The following is a 19,618-nucleotide window of genomic DNA, read 5'->3' as shown; positions in this document are numbered from 1 at the left end:
CACTCTGGACCAAGAGCTACTTCTCTGCCAAATTTGGTGTAATTCCGTTCAGCACTTTGTGCTGTAGCCGCGACAAATGTTCCTATGGAAATTAACATGGAGAAAACCCGTTTTGGGCCCCCCCTTTTTTCTCGGCCCCTGCTTCATGAATCACCCCGAAACTTTCAAGACAGGAGCTTACCGAAGCGGGCCATTAGTTTTGAGATTCGTCACCCTGGGCCAAAGATATTGGCAAATCAAAAAATGCTTTTCCTATGGAAACTAGGTCCTAACTATAACTACCTACTGGAGACCGCCAGTAGGTAATATGCAGACAAAACACCTCGTTTGCGCGAAAAAAGAGATGGAACTGGCACTCCATTGCTTTTCACTCAGGCTTTATTTTTCATGAGTGTTGCAATCATTTATCCGTTTCGGCTGCTGGCCGCAGCCCTGTTCATGATGATGAGCCCCATTTGCTTTTTTTAAATACATAATTACTTTCTTGGAAAATTCACATAGAAGGAGGACAATTGGTATTGTGGTTTTAAACATACAATGTGTAAGGCAAATAGTAGCACCATCTTGGAACATATATTCCTGCACAATTCTCGCATTATTTGCTATCCCAAAAACAATTCATCACCGTTTTAAATGTAATTCAATTGGAAAGTTCCATTTACATGATATTTCTGGTTCTGAGAACAGTTTCTCTCAGAATTAAACACTTTTTTTTACTTTACTCAGAATCACACGGACAGTTCCTATTGGTGGACAATATGTTCATTTTGGGATTCTAAAGTGCGTGAGTGCATTTTGTTCCATAGCTGCCATTTCCCACTTATGCTTTCTAAATGGACCTTACAGTACTTCTTATGAATGTGCAAAAAATATATATACTACGTGTCCATTATCTAAAGTGCTTTGTAAGTGCCATAAATGTAATAAAGTGCACAATTTGAACTGATCTTATCTATTTAAAATTTAATCTATCCATTAGAGCCTCTTTACCTAAATTGCCTAGGACATATATTGATACCAAATCAATATGATATATTGGAGTAAGTTTATTTCTCCTATTCTCCAATTATATTATTTGGATTACTTTTATGTCCCTATTTCCAGGAAGGTATTAAAAATGTAAATAGTTAAAACAAAATCCTTATGTGAACTAAAGTGCTACCCTCTACAAGTGCTAGTGCGTGTTTACCATGTCCTCTCAGAATCTAGCTTAGCTGTATTAATGAGAGTGCAGATCTAGATCCAGGCTTCAATAAAGGCAAGTAAACAATTCCTCACCCACGTTAAAACCATTATGTTCTTTGCTATCCAGTTCCAGGATGAAGTATGTTTCTAACTTCCTCAACTCCCTTTCTCTCTCTCCACCCCTTCTTTTTCTAGGCACTTGAGCTATGCAGCTATATCTCATCAGTGACAAATCACTTTGATGCTCCTTTTCAAAGTCCCTAGCCACGGGGTAGCTATGGTCTTATTGATTATAGCTCTCCTATGCTGTAATATCCTCTGATGTGCTGGTAGTGTAGTAGTGCCAACAAATACTTTATTGCAAGGGCACTTTAAAATGTACACCATAAAGCTTGTTTTCCAAGTTAGAAATCCTATTTCTTTCACAGTTTTATTAAAACCTGTCTTAAAAGATGAAATATTCTCTACGTGGTGACATGCCTTGCTCTTCAAGCACTTTCTAAAGCCTTACTTCTGCGGGAACCAAGTCTACTGTGGTGCCCCCCTCAGACAGTCACTTCTAACAAGATAATCTCTCAATGATTTGGATTTTCTGGATGTTATCTCTGGATTTCTCTTTGACTGTTGTCCTATTATCGGGCCCTCTCTAATAAAGTGCAAGTGCTTCTTTAAGATTTGTCGTATTTTTTCATGTTCAATATTATATGTTGTTATAAACCTGTGTGTGCTATTTTGTCCCCTGTTCTTCTTTTTCATTGCTGTTTTAGATGATTCAAACAATACATTTTCTCTATTTAAAATTCTCGCTTTTTTACACATACACACACACACACACACACACACACATGTATATCTATATCTACAGATAAAGATATATATTATCTACTGGCGGTCGCCAGTAGATAGTTATAGTTAGGACCGTGTTTCCATAGGAAATCCGCAACATTCTATTTGGAATAACTTTGGCGCCGGTTGACGAATCCTCGCGCATTTTTCAAAACTAATGGGGCGCTACGCTCCGCTCCTACCCTGAACGTCTCGGGGGGATTCGTCAAGCGGGGGCTGAGAAAAAAGGGGTGTCCCAAAACGCGTTTTCCCCATGCATTTTCCCATAGGACCTTTAGTCCGAGCTACAGCCCGAACGGCTGAACAGAATTACTTGAAATTGGGCAGAGAGGTAGTCCTCAGGTCAGGGATGTGCCTTTTGCAGGTCTGGTGTAAATCTGTTCAGTAGGTCCTGAGAAAATAGCATTTAAATCAATATATATATCTGTAAGCGCGCTCCGTGCGCTTACGGTAAGCTTACCGTACGCGTACGGTGCCGTGCGCGAGCTCAATTCTGATTGGTGGTTACATGACTGTAAACATTCGAATCGGTCGAAATCAGAAAGTATCGACCGCCATTTTCTGTCTCTCGCACTGAAAAACAAAGGTTGATAACATGAAAAGGGGGCAACGAAGAGAGTTGCAGAACCCCTAGCGTTCGTCAGGGGGTTCACGAAGGACCAAAAAGTATGAAAAATAAATTTAATAATTTTTTAAAAAAATCGCGGAGTGCGTGTACGGTAAGCTTAAGTAAAAAAAAAAAAGAATTAACAATCACATTTAATATATAAATCTAAGGACCCCCAAGGGAGAAAAAAACAAGTGATATTTTGTAAAAAATGGCGAGGCGTGCACGGTACGAAATGCTCAACGTGGGCGCTCGGTGCGCGAAGCGCACCGAGTGCCCACAGCGTGCGCACGGTGCGCAAAGCGCACCGCGCGCGCAAAAATTAAAAATAAATACATAACTTAGCATTTAAAAAACCGTACAAATTCACTGAAAAAACCATAGGTTTCACACACGTTATAGTTAGGAATTAGCATTTAAAAAACCTTGCAAATTCACTTAAAAAACCATAGGTTTCACACAAGTTATAGTTAGCTGTACATTTCACTCGTAAAAAACCAATGAAATTCCACGTTATAGTTAGATCAGGTAACTATAACTTGCGCGACCGCAATGCACAATGTGTCATTTCAGATGTCATCATTGATGTCATGAGTGATGTCACTGACCATGCCATAAGTGATGTAATATGTGACGTCATCAGCAGTGCATTGCGGGGGCGCGAGTTATAGTTACCTGATCTAACTATAACGTGGAATTTCATTGGTTTTTTACGAGTGAAATGTACAGCTAACTATAACTTGTGTGAAACCTATGGTTTTTTAAGTGAATTTGCAAGGTTTTTTAAATGCTAATTCCTAACTATAACGTGTGTGAAACCTATGGTTTTTTCAGTGAATATAGATATGGATACACACATCCTCAGGCCCCCCCAAGGGAAAAAACACACTCCCAAAAAACAATAAGGGTCAAATCGGGGGTCAGCCCATTCACCAAGAGGGCCGACTCCCCCTTACACTGGTCCCTGGTACTTCTTGACAGTAGTTTGATGTATTTTGGAAAACCTGTTGTATTTGTAGTCATAGCTAGTTTTTTATCTCCTTCAAATTGGTTTGTGTTTTCTTTTTTGTTAAAAAAACTTGATGGTGGAGTTTGTGTACTTGCACTTGGCTGGCGGGTGTGTGGACTGGTCCCTGGCTGATGGGTGTGTGGACTGGAGCTTGGCTGGAGGTGTGTGTAGACTGGCTCTTGGCTGGCGGTGTGTGTCAACTAGCACTTGGCTGGTGGTGTGCATAGACTGATGCTTGGATTGTGGTGGTTCTGGCTGGTGATGTGTGTGGACTTGCACTTGGCTGGCGGTGTGTGTAGACCGGAGCCTGGCTGGCAGTGTGTATGGACTGGTGCTTGGCTGGTTGTGTGCATGGACTGGCGGTGTGTTTGTGGCTGGTAGACAGTATCTATATTGACTTGCATGAGGTGATTTTGTCTTTTGTGTGATGTTTGGGTGCTTGGTGGTGTGAATGGTGTGAAAGTTCTGTTGGCATATGAGAGTGATAGGCCCTTGAATGGAGCTGTTTGTAAATGCAAGTGTATTGTGTGGGAACTGCAGCTGGCAATGTGAATGGATTTCTGTGTGTTATGCATGAAAGGCTTGTGAATGGACTGTAAAGTGGTTGGTGCCTTGCCTTGCCTTTACAGCTCACGAGCTATAACTCAGTGGTTCTCTGATATGATGTGGAAATTATTAACAATGGCTTTTGTGGACTTTATTTTGTAAAGTCATTGGTGATTAAAACATTTTTATGAACCATTTACTTACCCTCATGCCAAATCCAACCAGTATGCCAGTGATTGACTATCTGCCTATCCAAGACCTAAAAAGGGTTCAGCACTATGATAGAAATTGGGTTTGTGGTTGGCTGAGGTATGCACCCTGTCCGGCAGTAACCACAATCCTAGTCAGGGTAAGTCAGAAACACACCCTAAATTAACCTGTACTCACTCCCTCATAGCTTGGCACAGAGCAGTCAGGCTTAAATTAAGAGGCAATGGGTAGAGTATTTGTGCAACACCTGAAACAGCAAACCAATGCAAACACCACACAAAAAGATATCACACCTGGTTGGAAGAACAGAGCTTAATTTAATAAACAAACCAAGACCAAAACCACAAAGACCCAATAAGTAGAACCGGAGTTATGAATTTTTCAAGAATATCTTGAAATGTAGTGCTTAAAAACATAAAGTGCCAACCGGGGCTATCTGGTCACATTAGACAGTGTCAAAACCAAAAGATCAGGCTGACCACGATGGACTGTGGGTTGCTTACAGTATGTGGGCACCGAAACAGTACCTTGATTCACGGTTGCGTTGACATCAAATACGAGTTGCGAGGAGCATAGGAGGCGATGTGTTGTCAATCCCTTCAGATGTAGGAGATGCATTGGTTCCGATCCACGCTAAGTCAGATATGTGTCATAGTTGAATCCCAAGACGGAAGAGATGCATTGTCGTTGAGCCACACAAGTCAAGTATGTGTAGAGAACTGGAGACGATGCACCGTGCAGTGGGTGATGCAATGTCTTTATTCTTTGCGGCACTGGCAATGATTCAGCATCGATGGAGATGTGCCAGTTCCGAGTGGCGCAATGGTTTTGATGCATAGATTTCTGCTGGAACAGCACTTTTTACCCACTTCTAATGGACCGGGACTGAATTGGCAACATTTGGCATGCAAGACTGAGTCCACGTGCTGTAGCAGGGTTATTGGAAGTCTTTGAAGTCCCTGAGACGTCAGAACAGGAGGCCAGCAGACGAGCCCTTGGAGGCACTCTGGGTTCAAGTGGTGGAGGTCCAGTCCTTCACACCCAGGCAAGAAGGGCAGCAGGCAGGTCAGCACAGCAGAAAAGCAGTTCTTCTTAAGCAGCAGTCCAGAAGAGAGGCAGTCCTTCAGCAGCACAGCAGCCCTTCTTCCTGGCACAGTATCCATAGGTGCAGAAGTGTACTGAGTTGGTAGGGTCAGAAGTCTGGTATTTATACCCAGTGGTGCCTTTGAAGTGGAGGAAACTTCAAAGGGGGGCTTTGAAGTGCACAGAGATCCTCCCTTCCTGCCCTGGTTCCAGGCTCACTACTGGGGGTTAAGCAGTCTTTTGTGTGGGGAGAGAACACAGCCTATTCAGGTGTAAGTGTGAGGCTGTGCCCAGCTCCTCTCTCCCATTCTGCCAAGGGTGGCCCATCAGGATGTGGATGGCCCATCAGTCACACCTACGCTCCCTTTGTGTATGGCTGTCTAGAAGGAATGCACAAGGCTCAGCTGTCACCCACCCTAGACGTGTATTGGAGCGGGCACACAGGGCTTAAGAGCAGAAAAAGGCCAACTTTCTAAATGAGGAATTTTTTAAGTTCTAGTCATAACTCTAACTGTGCCATTAAAGAAGATTTAATATTAAAAGTCCATAGGAACAAAACAAGACAGATCTACTCACTCTCCATCAGGAATTATAACTTATTAGATGTACTAAGAAATCCCCAATGTTAACTTACAAGAGGGATGACTTAAATGTTTTAAAAGGGGAGTTTAAGGCTTGGCAAGTGGTTTTAAATGCCAAGTAGACATGGCAGTGCAAGATACACAAACAGGCTCTGCAGTGGCAGGCCTGAGACATGTTTTAAAGGAATACTTAAGTGGGTGGCACAGTCAGTGCTGCAGGCCCACTAGAAGCATTTAATTTACAGGCCCTCTGCACACATAGTGCATAGGGACTAATAAGTCAATTAAATAGGTCAATTGTGAATGAGTCAATCAAACCATGTTTAGGGAGAAAGCACACACACTTTAGCACTGGTTATCAGTGGTAAAGTGCCCAGAGTCCTGAAATGAACAAAAAAGACCATCAAAAATTGAGGGAAGAAGAAAAACATTAGGGGGAAGGCCATCCTCCCACCCTAGCTAGAGTCTTCCACAGCAAATATAGCTTTTGGTGACTTGTCACTTTTGGGACAAGACAACATTAAATATCTACATGTCCTACTTTTAATTACTAGCCACCCTATCTTGTAGGCTACCAGAAAGCTTTTCTTCTTTCAAAAGGGTTATTTCGATATGCTGAACTACAGATTTAAACTGCATCGATCAATCTACAATGGTAGGCCTGAAGCAATGTTTTCCTTGTTACACTAGTGTCTGGCACAATAAGTGTTACAGTCCACAGATGACATTTAACCTTCCATGCCACAAATGTGGTGTCCACACCATTTTATATATAGCCTTATAGGAGAGTTAGATATGCCAACCAGGGATTATCCAATTTGTACATATTTTAGGGATTGGAACACTTATAGTGGGCACTGGACAGCAGTATCCCAGAAATAAAAGTCAGCATAAAAATGGGGGTGACCATGCAAAAATAGACATTTTCTCACACACATACAGTCTGAATATGTATTGCTTGGTTACCAACAGCTGGCGCAAAAATACTTCCACCTGGAGCAGAGTGGAAAATCAGTCCACTCTGCTGGTGCTGTATTTCAGTATGCCAACAGCAACATAGTTAGCTTGCAAGTGCATTCACCATGGGATCTTTACTGATCTTCTGGAGAGATCCAGTGGGCTGTTAGTGGAGTGCAGCAATTATTTTTACATGTGCAGGTATAGCCTGCACCCAGTCTGTAGCCATGTCATCGATCACATCAGGTGAGAAGTGGAATCTAACAATAACTGCTTCCCTGCACATGCCAAATAAGTTGATCTTTTTCTTGTAGCTCCTCTCTCCTACTCAAATTATTATTCCTCAAATTGAGGGACAAGACAACAAATATACTCACCAACTTGGTAAATACAAACGTTTTTATTGCTATATGTAGGCAGGTTGTGGGTGATTAGTTGGTGTTGTAATGATTGTGATGTGTGATAGGCTCTCAACCAGCACTGCTGCCATCTCGCCAGGTGCTGGGCTGGAGGGGTGACGTTTGTCAGGACCAGACTCGCAAACAGACCTGGGGGCATAGCATCAAGGCCCAGCGATAAAATTATCGCCGCTTTAGCGTCCGTTTTCGGACGAAAAGCGGCGATAATTTTATCGCACTATCAGCAAGGACACGCTAACGCGTATTTCCATGCCTCAACGCCGTTTACCTTAACGCCCAGCTTTGCATCTCTAATGAGATGCAAAGTGGGTGTTCCTGACTAAAATAACGTGAAAAATTTCGCTAACCGACATTTCTCCAATTATCAAGCTGCACGCTAACCTGCTTAGCGATAAGAAAAGTAGCGCTAACTGTGCTTATCGCTACTTTCCTTACGCCTGCTTTCAATCTGACTTAGCCATTATATCCAATGGAAGGTGGATATTATGTCTAAGTCAGCCCTGCCCTATCAACAAGCTATCGCCTATGTTTGTGTGATTATCGCTGGATTTCCAGCGATAATCGCACATTTTGCAGCTAGCGCTTGGATTTTTATCGCATTGGATAAGCGTTGCTGATAGCACGCTATCTCTGCGATAAAATCCAGCGATAGCCGGCGATAATTATCCTCACGCTAAGCACGCTGAGCGATAATTATGAAGTCGGAGGATAAAATGTAAGGAGACATGGGGAGAAGCAGCTCGGCAGACAGAAGCTGCCTTATCCCCATACATACACGTGCTGTGGTGAGCTACAAGCCGTGCCCTACAGGAATGATAATAGAACAACTGAGCGCATTCTATGAACAGAGCAGGTATCTCTGTGCAGCTCTGCAGCTGTTCTTCCCTACAAAGAGGACAACCCATGGGTTAATGCACCTGGTCCACAATGGTACACAAACAAACTACTAAGTACACAGATATACAAAAAAATATGTTGTACCAGCATAAAAGTACACAAACTCATGTGTTGCATGTCCGCATATGCCTGGTGCTCTTTCACGTGTACAGAGACACGCAACAGATTAATTTTCTGCATTGTTGCAGAATAGAGCGCTTCATACCCCGTTGGTAGATTGTTGTGATCCTGCGTCAAATGTGCTCTGCTGTTGTGTGTTGGTGATTAGAGAAGTGTTCTTACCTTGCCTTGGGACTCAGCATCTACCAATGTGATGGTGAAGGAGTTTTGAGAGAGGTGGAACATTTTAATTATCCACACATACACACACAAACACACAGGCATACATACACTTTTATTTTCAGTGAGTAGTAATGCCTAATCTTTCCAGCACTGTTGTCCTCTATCATAGGATTACTTCTAAATTGTGTAAAAGAGAATTATGTTTTTGTGGATTACTGAAGGATTTTGTGTCAATCGATACCCGTACTTTTGAATATAATGACATACAAAATGAATGTTTTACAATATTTGAATTTGCAGAATCAGGTGGATTAGCCCACTTCTGGGTTCAAATTCGCTTGTTCTGTATTGTCCCCACACTTGTTTTGCGCGTACAGAGGTTTGTTTCCACAAAACCTGAGAGCTCAGATCATCGAGGGTGAGTTCACCAAATTTGACCAAGGGTCGCCTGAATTTTCGCTAGTAGTGAAGTTAGCATCACTGGCGAAGTACAGAGAACCTCCAACCCTAAACTTAAATGCTTCACTCCTGTGTCGGCTTTAGCACTGGTGGCGCCCAGTGCAATAATGTTTTTTGGCGCCCCCGCCCCAAATGACCACCTGCCCAACGGATTCCCGCACTACCACCACCCCATCACAGTCTCCATAACCACTCTGATTCAGATGCTTGTAATTAGTTTTATACTGTCACTCATAAAAGTGAAGGATGTCAGAGCACTTTACTCAATCATATGCGTGTAATTCAATGTATAGGAAACATTACATAAGAGAGAGTGGTAGGATTTATATGTCATCCATACTGGTAGGCAGAAAGTTTAGGGGGGCTTAGTCTAGACAACCACAAACTCAGAATTTAAATGTAAGACCATGGTGGGGGATTTTCTTTAATAATTGGAATTGATTTCTACCCAAATCAACACTTTGTACAACATTAGGATATTGAAAGTCCGGCGGGGGGGGGGGGGGTGAATCAATACGCTCTATTCTATACTTGAAGTCTGCATTTCAGTTCTTTGATGGCAGTTATTAGCGCACAGTTTTTGTTTTTGTTAGCATTTCAACTTATAAACTGCAAGTAACAAAAGGAAGTCTCGGATGAAAGCAGTCACCCCCTGACAGATTTGTTATGTTCACTTCGTGATTTGCATGGTACACATTCTCTGCAGCAGGCATATTAACCCTCTCCACTACCTTAAGATGAACCAAAACATGCCCCAGTGAAAACTTTCACTAGACAAAACTTCGTTCTCCCTCCAGGAAGAGCATCAATCAATGGAGTAGGCTTGATATTTTTATTGTAGGAGGTCAGTAACGCAGCAGCGGGTGCTTTTAAAAACAATATAAAATAGCAAACAGGCGCCCCCATGCACAGTCAGCACCAGGTGCGGTGGCACCGGTGGCACCGCCCTGAAGCCGGCCCTGTTAAAAATACACAGACACACACAACAAACACATACACATACCCTCTCACGCACATACACACGCTCACACACACACACACACACACATTCCTAAGTACATACACATGCACACCCACCACGCATGCATACACATCCATGCACTATGCACAAACATTCAATCAACATAAAAAACAAGTTTGTGTGGGGAGAGGGGTGCCAACAAAAAATATCGCACCAGGCATCACCAACTCTAATGCGGGCCCTGCTCCCAACTGTTCAGTTACTCCCCAGATGCAGTAGCAGCTCTGCTACATGTGTTTGAAGCCCTGTTGGTATATGTCAAGGCTTTCCTATTTTCAGTTTTTATTTGTTATGCAATTCAGTTCAGATTTCCTCTGGGGTTTCCAAACTTTTTGAAATCAGTGTTTATTGGTATTTATTCTACTGCCTAACCCCCAAAGTCGAAAAAGTATATTTTTCCAGTGTCTACAAAACATATTGCTTTTTTGCATTGATTGTTATACTGCACACATTTATTTAAAAAGATGAGTATTGCAAGGTATATGGTGTCTTCCCACTATCACTATGTAAAATGGGCTTACGGTAGACAATGTCAAGCATAGAAGTATGTGCGTTTCACTCTCACGTGTCCTTTCTCACATCTCATTACCTCATTATTCTCACACTCTCAGGATTCTGTCTGCTTATCAGAACAATTAGTGGATTAAGACAGTAAAATAGTTTACATTCAAATCCCTGGACACAGCTGTGGGCGGGGGGCATTCACCTACTTCCTATTACATATAATGGTACATGTGAAACTTTTAAAATTTGAATTACACATGGTTTATTTGTAGCCAGTAATCTAAAGAATCTAAAACCCGATGCTTTCAGCATGCTTACCTCTGCTTTTCTAAACTCTTTACCTGATTACATGAAAGTGGTGGTGCTGTTGTTGCGTAAGATTCATAGCTGCCTACTGTCCCTGTGCTAAGGGTCAGTTCTGACTTTTTAACCATCATTACATTTTTGTATTTGTTTTAATGGAGCATGCGGTGGCCAAAGGGCGTCATGGCTCTGGGTTAGAGAAATACTTCAGAATGAGAATACCAATGATAGCAAGGAGAATAGCCAAGTTTTAAGCCATATCAAAACGTCAGTAGATCATTTTCCCTTTTTAGATCTAAAGGATGGGCATTTAATGTAATCGTGGGCTGATAGGCAAATAATCATCCCCCTTGCCTCATTTTCTTGATTCATGGTACTTTTAATAAAGGTGCAATAGAAGATCACAGTGCTCTATCTGGGAAATATGTGGTGAGAACTTGTTTATTAAATTCAGCACCCTGATTATAGACGGGTTTAAAACCAATATACAGGGTTTTAAAGATGACGTTTATCTATTGACAACCATGCATGTCAGTAGGTGACCGGAGATGTGCGTCTATCGCAGGAGGTCTAGCAGTAGCCGTGACACAATATCTTGCATCAACCAAAATAACTACAGAGCAACAGACGGTAAGCCAAGCAAAAGTGCATTTGAGTAGTCTAAGCAAGATCCAATCATGGCTTTTATGATAGGATAATGGGCCTCTTTAAAGGATTTATTATTACGATCTTCAGGTAATAAAAGCAGGAAGCAGTGACTTTGTTGATATATGGATGAAAGGTGAGGTAATAAACAGAAATCACCCCAAGAGTCCTTGCTAGTCCTACAGGGGTCAGACACAGACTCCCAGTCAGCCATCTAACAGGATGCCGTCATATTATCATTGTATTAAACTGAGGTCTGAGACTTTAAGATTGGTGTATCCCAAAGGCTGTCTGCTCTTAAATCTTTTAGGACTCTACAATGTGAGTTGCATCTCTGCTGTTTCAGCCTGTGTAAACACTGTAGTCTAAGAGATAGCTATGCTGTCTCAGGCGTAACATTGCCATTTCAGTACAGTATAAGCAAAAAAATATATATATATTTATACACATTGAAAATTGATAGGAGCACCAATTCCCTGGATATTTTACACAATCGTGTTACCAGATTATTCAAATTACCTGTTTGGCTCAAGTTTTTTCAAAGTTTACTTCAGGCTGCATGCCAAACAACTTTGAGGGTTCTTCGGAGGCAATCGAATGCCTATCATAAGAGTGCCCATCCGGAAACGGCTGAAAGGCCTTTGCATTCTTAGCCATTTTCTAGGAGGATTTTGCAACAAAAATGTTGGGGGGGAAACACTACTGGACTGCCTGGGTGTCCGCCATACACCCTGCACTCGCTCACTGCTATTTGGCCATTGCACTTACACCACATGCTTTAAAATGTTCTTCATCAATGACTGGCGCACACATAGGTCAACACTTACCTTGATCTTTTAGGAGTGAGCTGATCATATTCAACTTGATGCTTCAGTGGTATTAAGGGACGGATAGCATCAAACAGCGGTAAACGAGTTGGATCATTAATCACTAGTTTCAAGTCTCCCACGAACACCGGTAGATTCATAGCCCTGAAAATTGTCAAGAAAACCATATCAGGCTGCTGCACAAAACTGCTTAATTGAGTGAGTTTACCTCTTCAAAATAAATGTATAGTCATTACATGAAGGTATCTATCATGTATTATTACTTTTCTGTCTCCAACATTTCCTTACAAAAGTAAACCTACCTAGGACACTGAAAAAGCAAATAAAGTAGCATCAAACATTGCATTTTAGTATTTCTAAAATTTTGTTGTAGTAATTTCCAGTTTTAACTAAGACAAAATCGCAAAACTCAAAATAAAAACAACAATCATAGTTTTCTGTAATGAAATGCTGCAATCTAATAGTTTGGAGCTACAAACCAGAGGAAAATAACTGCAAACAATCAGGAATACTGCTTGCTCATGTAGCACTGACCGAAGTGCATACTTTTAGGTTTGGAGTTAGCTTAGACCTTTTGATTTTGCCAAAATTATAATGATATATATTTCCTTACCGAATTATCTGTGCTTTCAGCTACTCTTTTTTGTTATTCACTGAAAGGGTGCTGTATCATTCACATTTTTAATCTGCCCACTACACCATATAGCATGGGACAATGTGTCATCCCTCTTCAGCCATTAGCTAGCCACACTGTTAGTGAAAGAATTGTGGGGCATATCAACAACAACCGGCGATAATTATCACAAAGCGCACTTAGCGCTAGGATAATTATCGCCGGCTAGCGTGGATTTTTATCGCTGAGATAGCGTGCTATTAGCAGCGCTTATCTCAATAGCGATAAAAATCCTCACGCTAACTGGCTAACGTGAGATTATCGCTGGAAACCCAGCGATAATCTCACGTTAGCTTGTTGATAGGGACTCACAAACTTAGCCATGATATCCTCCTTCCATAGGATATCATGGCTAAGTCAGTCCTGAAGCAGGTGTTAGGAAAGTAGCGATAACAGGTGTTATTGCTACATTTCCTGACGCTATGCTTCATCGCGTGGGGCTTGATGATAGGAGAAATGTCGCTTAGCGACATTTCTCATATCATGTCAGGTCAGGAACGCCCTCTTTGTATCTCATTAGAGATGCAAAGCTGGGTGTTAGACATCCCCACGCTAAAGCAAGGTTTCACGCGTTAGCGTGACCTTGCTAATATAGCGATAAAATTATCGCCGCTTTTCGGCCGAAAACGGCCGCTAAAGCAGCGATAATTTTTTATCGCCTCGTTGTAAATATGCCCCTCTATTCTTTCACAAACAGCACACCCACGCACTATATAGCTTCAATGCCGGAAACTACTATGGAAATGCTGCTTTTTGAGACCAATATGTGTGCAAAGGTCCAGCAGCTCCCTGATCAACAAAGTTTTACAAAAACACTGACAACTCAAAACAAGATATGACAAAGCCAAATGGCTACAAGCCAACGCCAGACCTTTTGGCTTTATCAATGCTTGTTTCAAGTGTTGGCTCAGTTTGATAATGTGCCATTTTACAAAATACCTAAGGCGTAATCTGAAATTCGTGCTGGTGGAGTGGAGAAATGGCCTGACAAACTGAGATTGCAAGCTTCTATTTGAAGTTTCATCAGGTAGTCAATCATTGTTGTACAAAAAAGTCTAAGCTGGTAATGAAGCAGGCTGTGTAGTAGATAATGTAAATCACCACAGCTAAGCTTTGTGTAATTTTTAACCGATCAACGGTGTGCAGCAGTAAAATTCTAGAAGCTGCGCTTTTCCTTCCCTTAATTCAATGTAAAGAAAGCTATAGAAAGGTCTGATAGAAATAAGAAGTCTCTATTAAAAGGAACTTGATTTCATTTAAATGGAGGCCACCAAAGAATGGATTCGCTGGGGGAATTGCAAATGTCATGATACAACTCGACCCACGGAGACCACCAACCACATATCCGTCATTTCAACCCCGGGGTTATGGGGGAGGGATGCCATAGGGTGGGCATTTTACAAGCGGGTGCTTTTCTCTAGGCTGATTGACAATTCATTGCAAACTTCTTTCTCCGTTTATGACTGAATTTTGTTATTTCCAACTTTTAGTAACAAGATTTGAGGAAAACATGACTATGTTGGAGCGCTATCACGATTGTAAAACAATTACATATTGCCAATGAAATGTCAGCCAACACTAAAATAATGTGTGTCACACATTACACAGAGTACATTTATGAGCGCGTTATATGACACTGAATCTGACATAACACATGAGATGTTGCAGAGTGGAATAATTGGGTACCTACTTCTCGTTTTATGATTTTACAGGTAGAGTTCAGTGACAAATTACTAGAAATATCAGAAGTCGTGCTCCACTTGGATGTGATGACTTTGATGTTTTTGATAATAGTAATAATGAACTTTACATGCCTGGGTCTTGTCAGCAACATTGGATTCAGATCTCATATGGTTGACAAGTGGGTCAAACAAAAAATCAATGCTCAGGTGCCCAAGTATGTGTCAGACCTTGTACACGTGCTGTTAAACTGATAGAGATAGTGCCGCTTTTTGGGTGGTTATAAAGTCACCTTTTTTGTCAGATTATAGAGACAAGCCCAAAATTGATGTCGCGATAGATGAACAACTATGGGTTGAGCATTTTGTGCGGATTATTGGCATCCCCCATAATGGGCATGAAACACATAATGCAGAGGTCCCAACCATTACTGAGTCCAAAATAACTCCATTCCCGATTGCTCTAGATATAACGCTCAAAGAAGTGGAGCTCGCAGTGATGGCTAGCAAAAATGGAAAGGCTCCAGGCCCCGATGGGGTCCCAATAGATCTTTTTAAATTCAACATGGACTTGTGGATCCCAATTTTGACCAGAGTCCTACGAGCATCCTGTGCTGTAGCGCTTGTGGACTCGTGGTCAAAATCCATTCTTGTTCCCATTTTTAAAAAAGGGGACCGCCAATCCCCTTCCTGTTACCGTCCCATCTCTTAGCTGGACTCTCTGAGGAAAGTGGTGGGGCGAGTTATCCTAGAGCGACTCCAACAGTGGGCGGTCGATAACAAGATTATATCAGATATTCAATTTGGGTTTCGAGAAGGACTTGGTACTACTGAACAAGCCCTCAATATGTCTCTTTTGATGGGCAAGTACGTAAATGCCAAGGGGGGGGCTTTATATATGGCGTATGTTGATCTGCCGGCAGCTTTCGACTGTGTTAGTCATACTAAGTTATGGTCCACTTTACTGGATATGGGGGTAGACCAGTCTCTTGTAAATTTTTTGCATGAATTATACTCTGATGCCACAGCCAGAGTTAGGTATGGTGTTGGGGGGGAACTAACGGCGTCATTTAGAGTAGAGAGAGGGATTAGGCAGGGCTGTGTCCTGGCCCCCTTCCTTTTTACCCTCTATACAAATGACCCGGAACAGCATATGGTAAAAGGGTCCATCATTTCCTTCGGTTTTTGCTTTGTTCGCCATAAGTTGGCAGGGTATGCTCAGACGTGAGTCCCTTGCTCACTTTGCCACTGGATTCAAGCAAGCCTGGCTGAAGACGGCTGAAATGCCAGAAACCGGTCCTAGGAAGCTTGTTTCCGGTCCAGGGAAGACATGGCTTGGCAGTTCGGGCTGGACTGTTCCCATGAGGCACAGGGTCAGACTGATTTGCATATGGCCATGTCTGAACTGGGGTGGCAGAGTGGGCTAAAGAACGGTGATGGATTAAACCCAGATCAGTTGACTGGGGGTGAGTGCTTGCAATGTTCAACACTCCGTCCATCATTTCCTTTGGTTTTTGCTTTGTTCGCCATAAGTTGGCAGGGTATGCTCAGACGTGAGTCCCTTGCTCACTTTGCCACTGGATTCAAGCAAGCCTGGCTGAAGACGGCTGAAATGCCAGAAACCGGTCCTAGGAAGCTTGTTTCCGGTCCAGGGAAGACATGGCTTGGCAGTTCGGGCTGGACTGTTCCCATGAGGCACAGGGTCAGACTGATTTGCATATGGCCATGTCTGAACTGGGGTGGCAGAGTGGGCTAAAGAACGGTGATGGATTAAACCCAGATCAGTTGACTGGGGGTGAGTGCTTGCAATGTTCAACACTCCGTCCATCATTTCCTTTGGTTTTTGCTATGGTAAAAGGGTGCCAGAATCTGCCTATTATCAACAATCACCCAATACTGACCCTCTATGCCGATGACTTCGTGATTTTAGCTCGCACCCCCTTAGAATTACAACGTGCTCTCGTGAGATACAGCACTTTTATGGCCAACCTGGACCTAAAAATTAACATTAAAAAAACTTTTGTTATGTCCTCAGGTTCCAGGTTTAGGAAAACTAAGGCTATCTTTATTGATAATGTAAAACTTGAGAGCACTAACACATACCCGTATCTGGGAATTCTAATAGATCATAAAGGTTCCTGGAGGCAGGCTATTGAGTCAAGGAAATTGCTTTTTATGAGGGCAACAGTCGCGGTAGTAAATTTTTCGAGGACATTGGGAATGAGGCTTCCCATTGAACTCATCAAGATATATAAAGCTAAATGTGTAGCCATTGCAACATATGGGGCCGGCGTGTGGGGGTATGGGAAGGTTGAAGCCCTACAAAAGGTTGAAAATATTTTTTTAAGGTTTCTTCTCGCTGTCCCTCAGGGCACTGCGATTTATTCGTGCCATTTGGAACTGGGTCTGTCTTATCTGACAGACTTAGTTAAAATCCAACCTCTCTTCTTATGGAACCATATTTGGATATCAAATAAAACTATCTTCTGCCAAGGGTTTATCCAGGACTGTATTTCTCTAGAGAATGCTCATAAGATTGGATGGATAGCTTACATTAAAAACTTTTTGTATGACTTGGATATGGCACAATATTATCATACTCCTATCCTAGTCTCAGAACTCTCTAGAAAAGCGTTCAAAAAACACTGCTTGACGCATTTAGAATACCTGCGGCTGACCAACGAGGCCAGCAAAATAACAGTCCAACATATGTTATTAATTCATACAACTCTGTCCATCCAACCCTACTTAACTTTCAATCTTTCTAGCTATGAAAGATTTTTGGTAACTCGGTTTAGGTTGGATATTTTCCACCGTCTGGTCACTTTTCCAATAACTAACGACTGGGCAAAGAATCTACAATCATGTCCTTGTGATGATGTCTCTGCCCAATCTACAATCCACACAATCCTATTTTGTAAGTTTTATTGTGAACCAAGGAAACGTTTGCCTTGTACCGATTCTAAAAACTTTGGGTTTTCGAAGGTGTCACATTGCATTTCTCTCCCTCTAATATCTGGATGAAGAATGCTCTGCTAAAGCCATAGCTAAATTTTTGAAGTTTGTTATCAGACAAAGGCCAAATTTAGACTAAGCTGAGAAATGTATTTGTCAGGATCATCCTTACTTTTATTAGCTGTATAGCTTAAGATGTTTTTTTAAACTGTTCTTAATTGTTTTTATTTTTGCATTTTATTAATTGTGAAAATCGTGATAGTTGTAGATGAATTTTTTCGTATGTTCTTTACCAGAAGAACATATCTTAAATTACAAATTATTTCACCTGTGTAAATCTTCTCTTAACATGTACTTTTATGTTTTTTTTTATTTTCCAAATATATAAAAACCGAATAAAGGATTAATTGATTGCTTGAACTGAATAACTACATGCATACCTATGTTAAGCTAATGTGACATAAGAGGCAATAATGAAGCCTTCCTGTGTTAATATTATTTTCATGTTTAAGTAAATATTATTGTGAACCTACATCTTTCACCTGTTACCTTTAGTCCATGAAGCTTTATTACACTCTTTTTAGTTTTTGTAAAAGATTGCGATGGTTGGTTTTAGCATCAATTCAATACAAAAATAGGCAAAGCTATTCCTGATTAAAGGGGAATGAAGAATTCATTATTTAATAGGAGGACAATAAGTCTATGAGTAGTAGTAGCAGCGCCAGGATAATAACTTTATGTACAAGAATATGCATAGAAAACGGGATGAAAAAATCAGAGAGGATACATTAAACTGTGAAATATGGGTAAGCAGTGGCAGTGCCTCCATACGAGTGGAGGAGCGTCGCCCCCAGACCCACACACTGCTGCTAGAAAGCAGGAAAAATAAAATGGTAATAAAAATGTTTTTATTACCATTTTACTTTTCCAGGTTTCTGCTGAACAGTGTGTGGGGATGGGACCAGTGCGTCATTATTGCCAAGTGATTGGCAACAATGAGGAGTGGCCCCTTCAGTGTGAATTTGCGCATGTAGATTTGGTCGGCTACCATGCTATGGCCAAACCGACATTCACAATTCAAACCTTCCAACCTAGCTGTCTTAGACATCTGGGTTGGAGAGCAGGGACAGGGCTTCAGTGTCTTTTGGAGCACTGAGGCAGTCTGCTCCAGCCAATCCAGATACTGCTCTGAGCAGCATCTGGATTGGATAAAGTGTAGTTTGCCTTCCTACGTCACCTCATCCTCAGAGGAATCAGAGCCACGATCTGGAGAGATTGAGGACGTGCTGCAAGGTAAGTGAAACTTTTATGTATTTTACGCCTCCCTGACTCGCTGTGCGATTAATTGTGTGTGTTTGCGTGGGTGTGTTTATGATTGTGACTGTATGTATGTGTGTGTGTGTGCGTGTTTGTATGCTTGTCTGTGTGCCCCACTATATTTTAATGCTGCTGTGGGTAAAGGAAATGGTTAAGGAATGGAATGGTATAAGGGCAGGTAACAGCCAATGAAAGGGGAATTGGGATGGGTTAATGCACAGAGGCACAAAGGACAGTGGTTGGGCATAAGAAACACTTCCGTTTATTGAAAAGAAAAAACGCAAAAATGACACCAAGAAGTACCAAAATAAATAATCAAGAGATTTTCCAAAAAATTAAATAAACAAAAATACAGAATTCCAAAATACATCGCCGTAAAATGAATTATGCAGTATTTACCACAAAGTTGTTAAACTGCCCTAAAAAGAACACACAGAACTCTTTACAGAAACGTTGTTGTTAGATCTGGCATCCCTGGCGTGGTTCTCTCCTAACATTTTACCTTCAACCCTCTTGTTTTGCTAACTTTGTTTTAGCTGACTGTAGGATTCTGCACACTTTACCACTGCTACTAGTGCTAAAGTGCTTGTGCTCTCTCCTTTAAACATGGTAG

General features: G+C 41.7%; 1 protein-coding gene across 2 annotated transcripts in view; it reads right to left on the bottom strand.

The window, feature by feature from the left end:
• The window catches only part of USH1C (USH1 protein network component harmonin), a 739,024-nt gene that overhangs the window by 618,756 nt on the left and 100,650 nt on the right, over nt 1-19,618 (bottom strand). For both annotated transcript variants that reach the window (XM_085648065.1, XM_085648066.1), the window contains exon 3: nt 12,382-12,525. In XM_085648065.1, coding sequence (XP_085504191.1) covers nt 12,382-12,525 — 144 coding nt within the window. The remainder of the gene's footprint in view (nt 1-12,381; nt 12,526-19,618) is intronic.

This window comes from Triturus cristatus, chromosome 3_2 (assembly GCF_964204655.1).
Source record: "Triturus cristatus chromosome 3_2, aTriCri1.1, whole genome shotgun sequence".
Lineage (NCBI taxonomy): Eukaryota > Metazoa > Chordata > Amphibia > Caudata > Salamandridae > Triturus > Triturus cristatus.
Note: the sequence above shows the minus strand (reverse complement) of the source record. Positions and strands in the feature narration are given on the sequence as shown.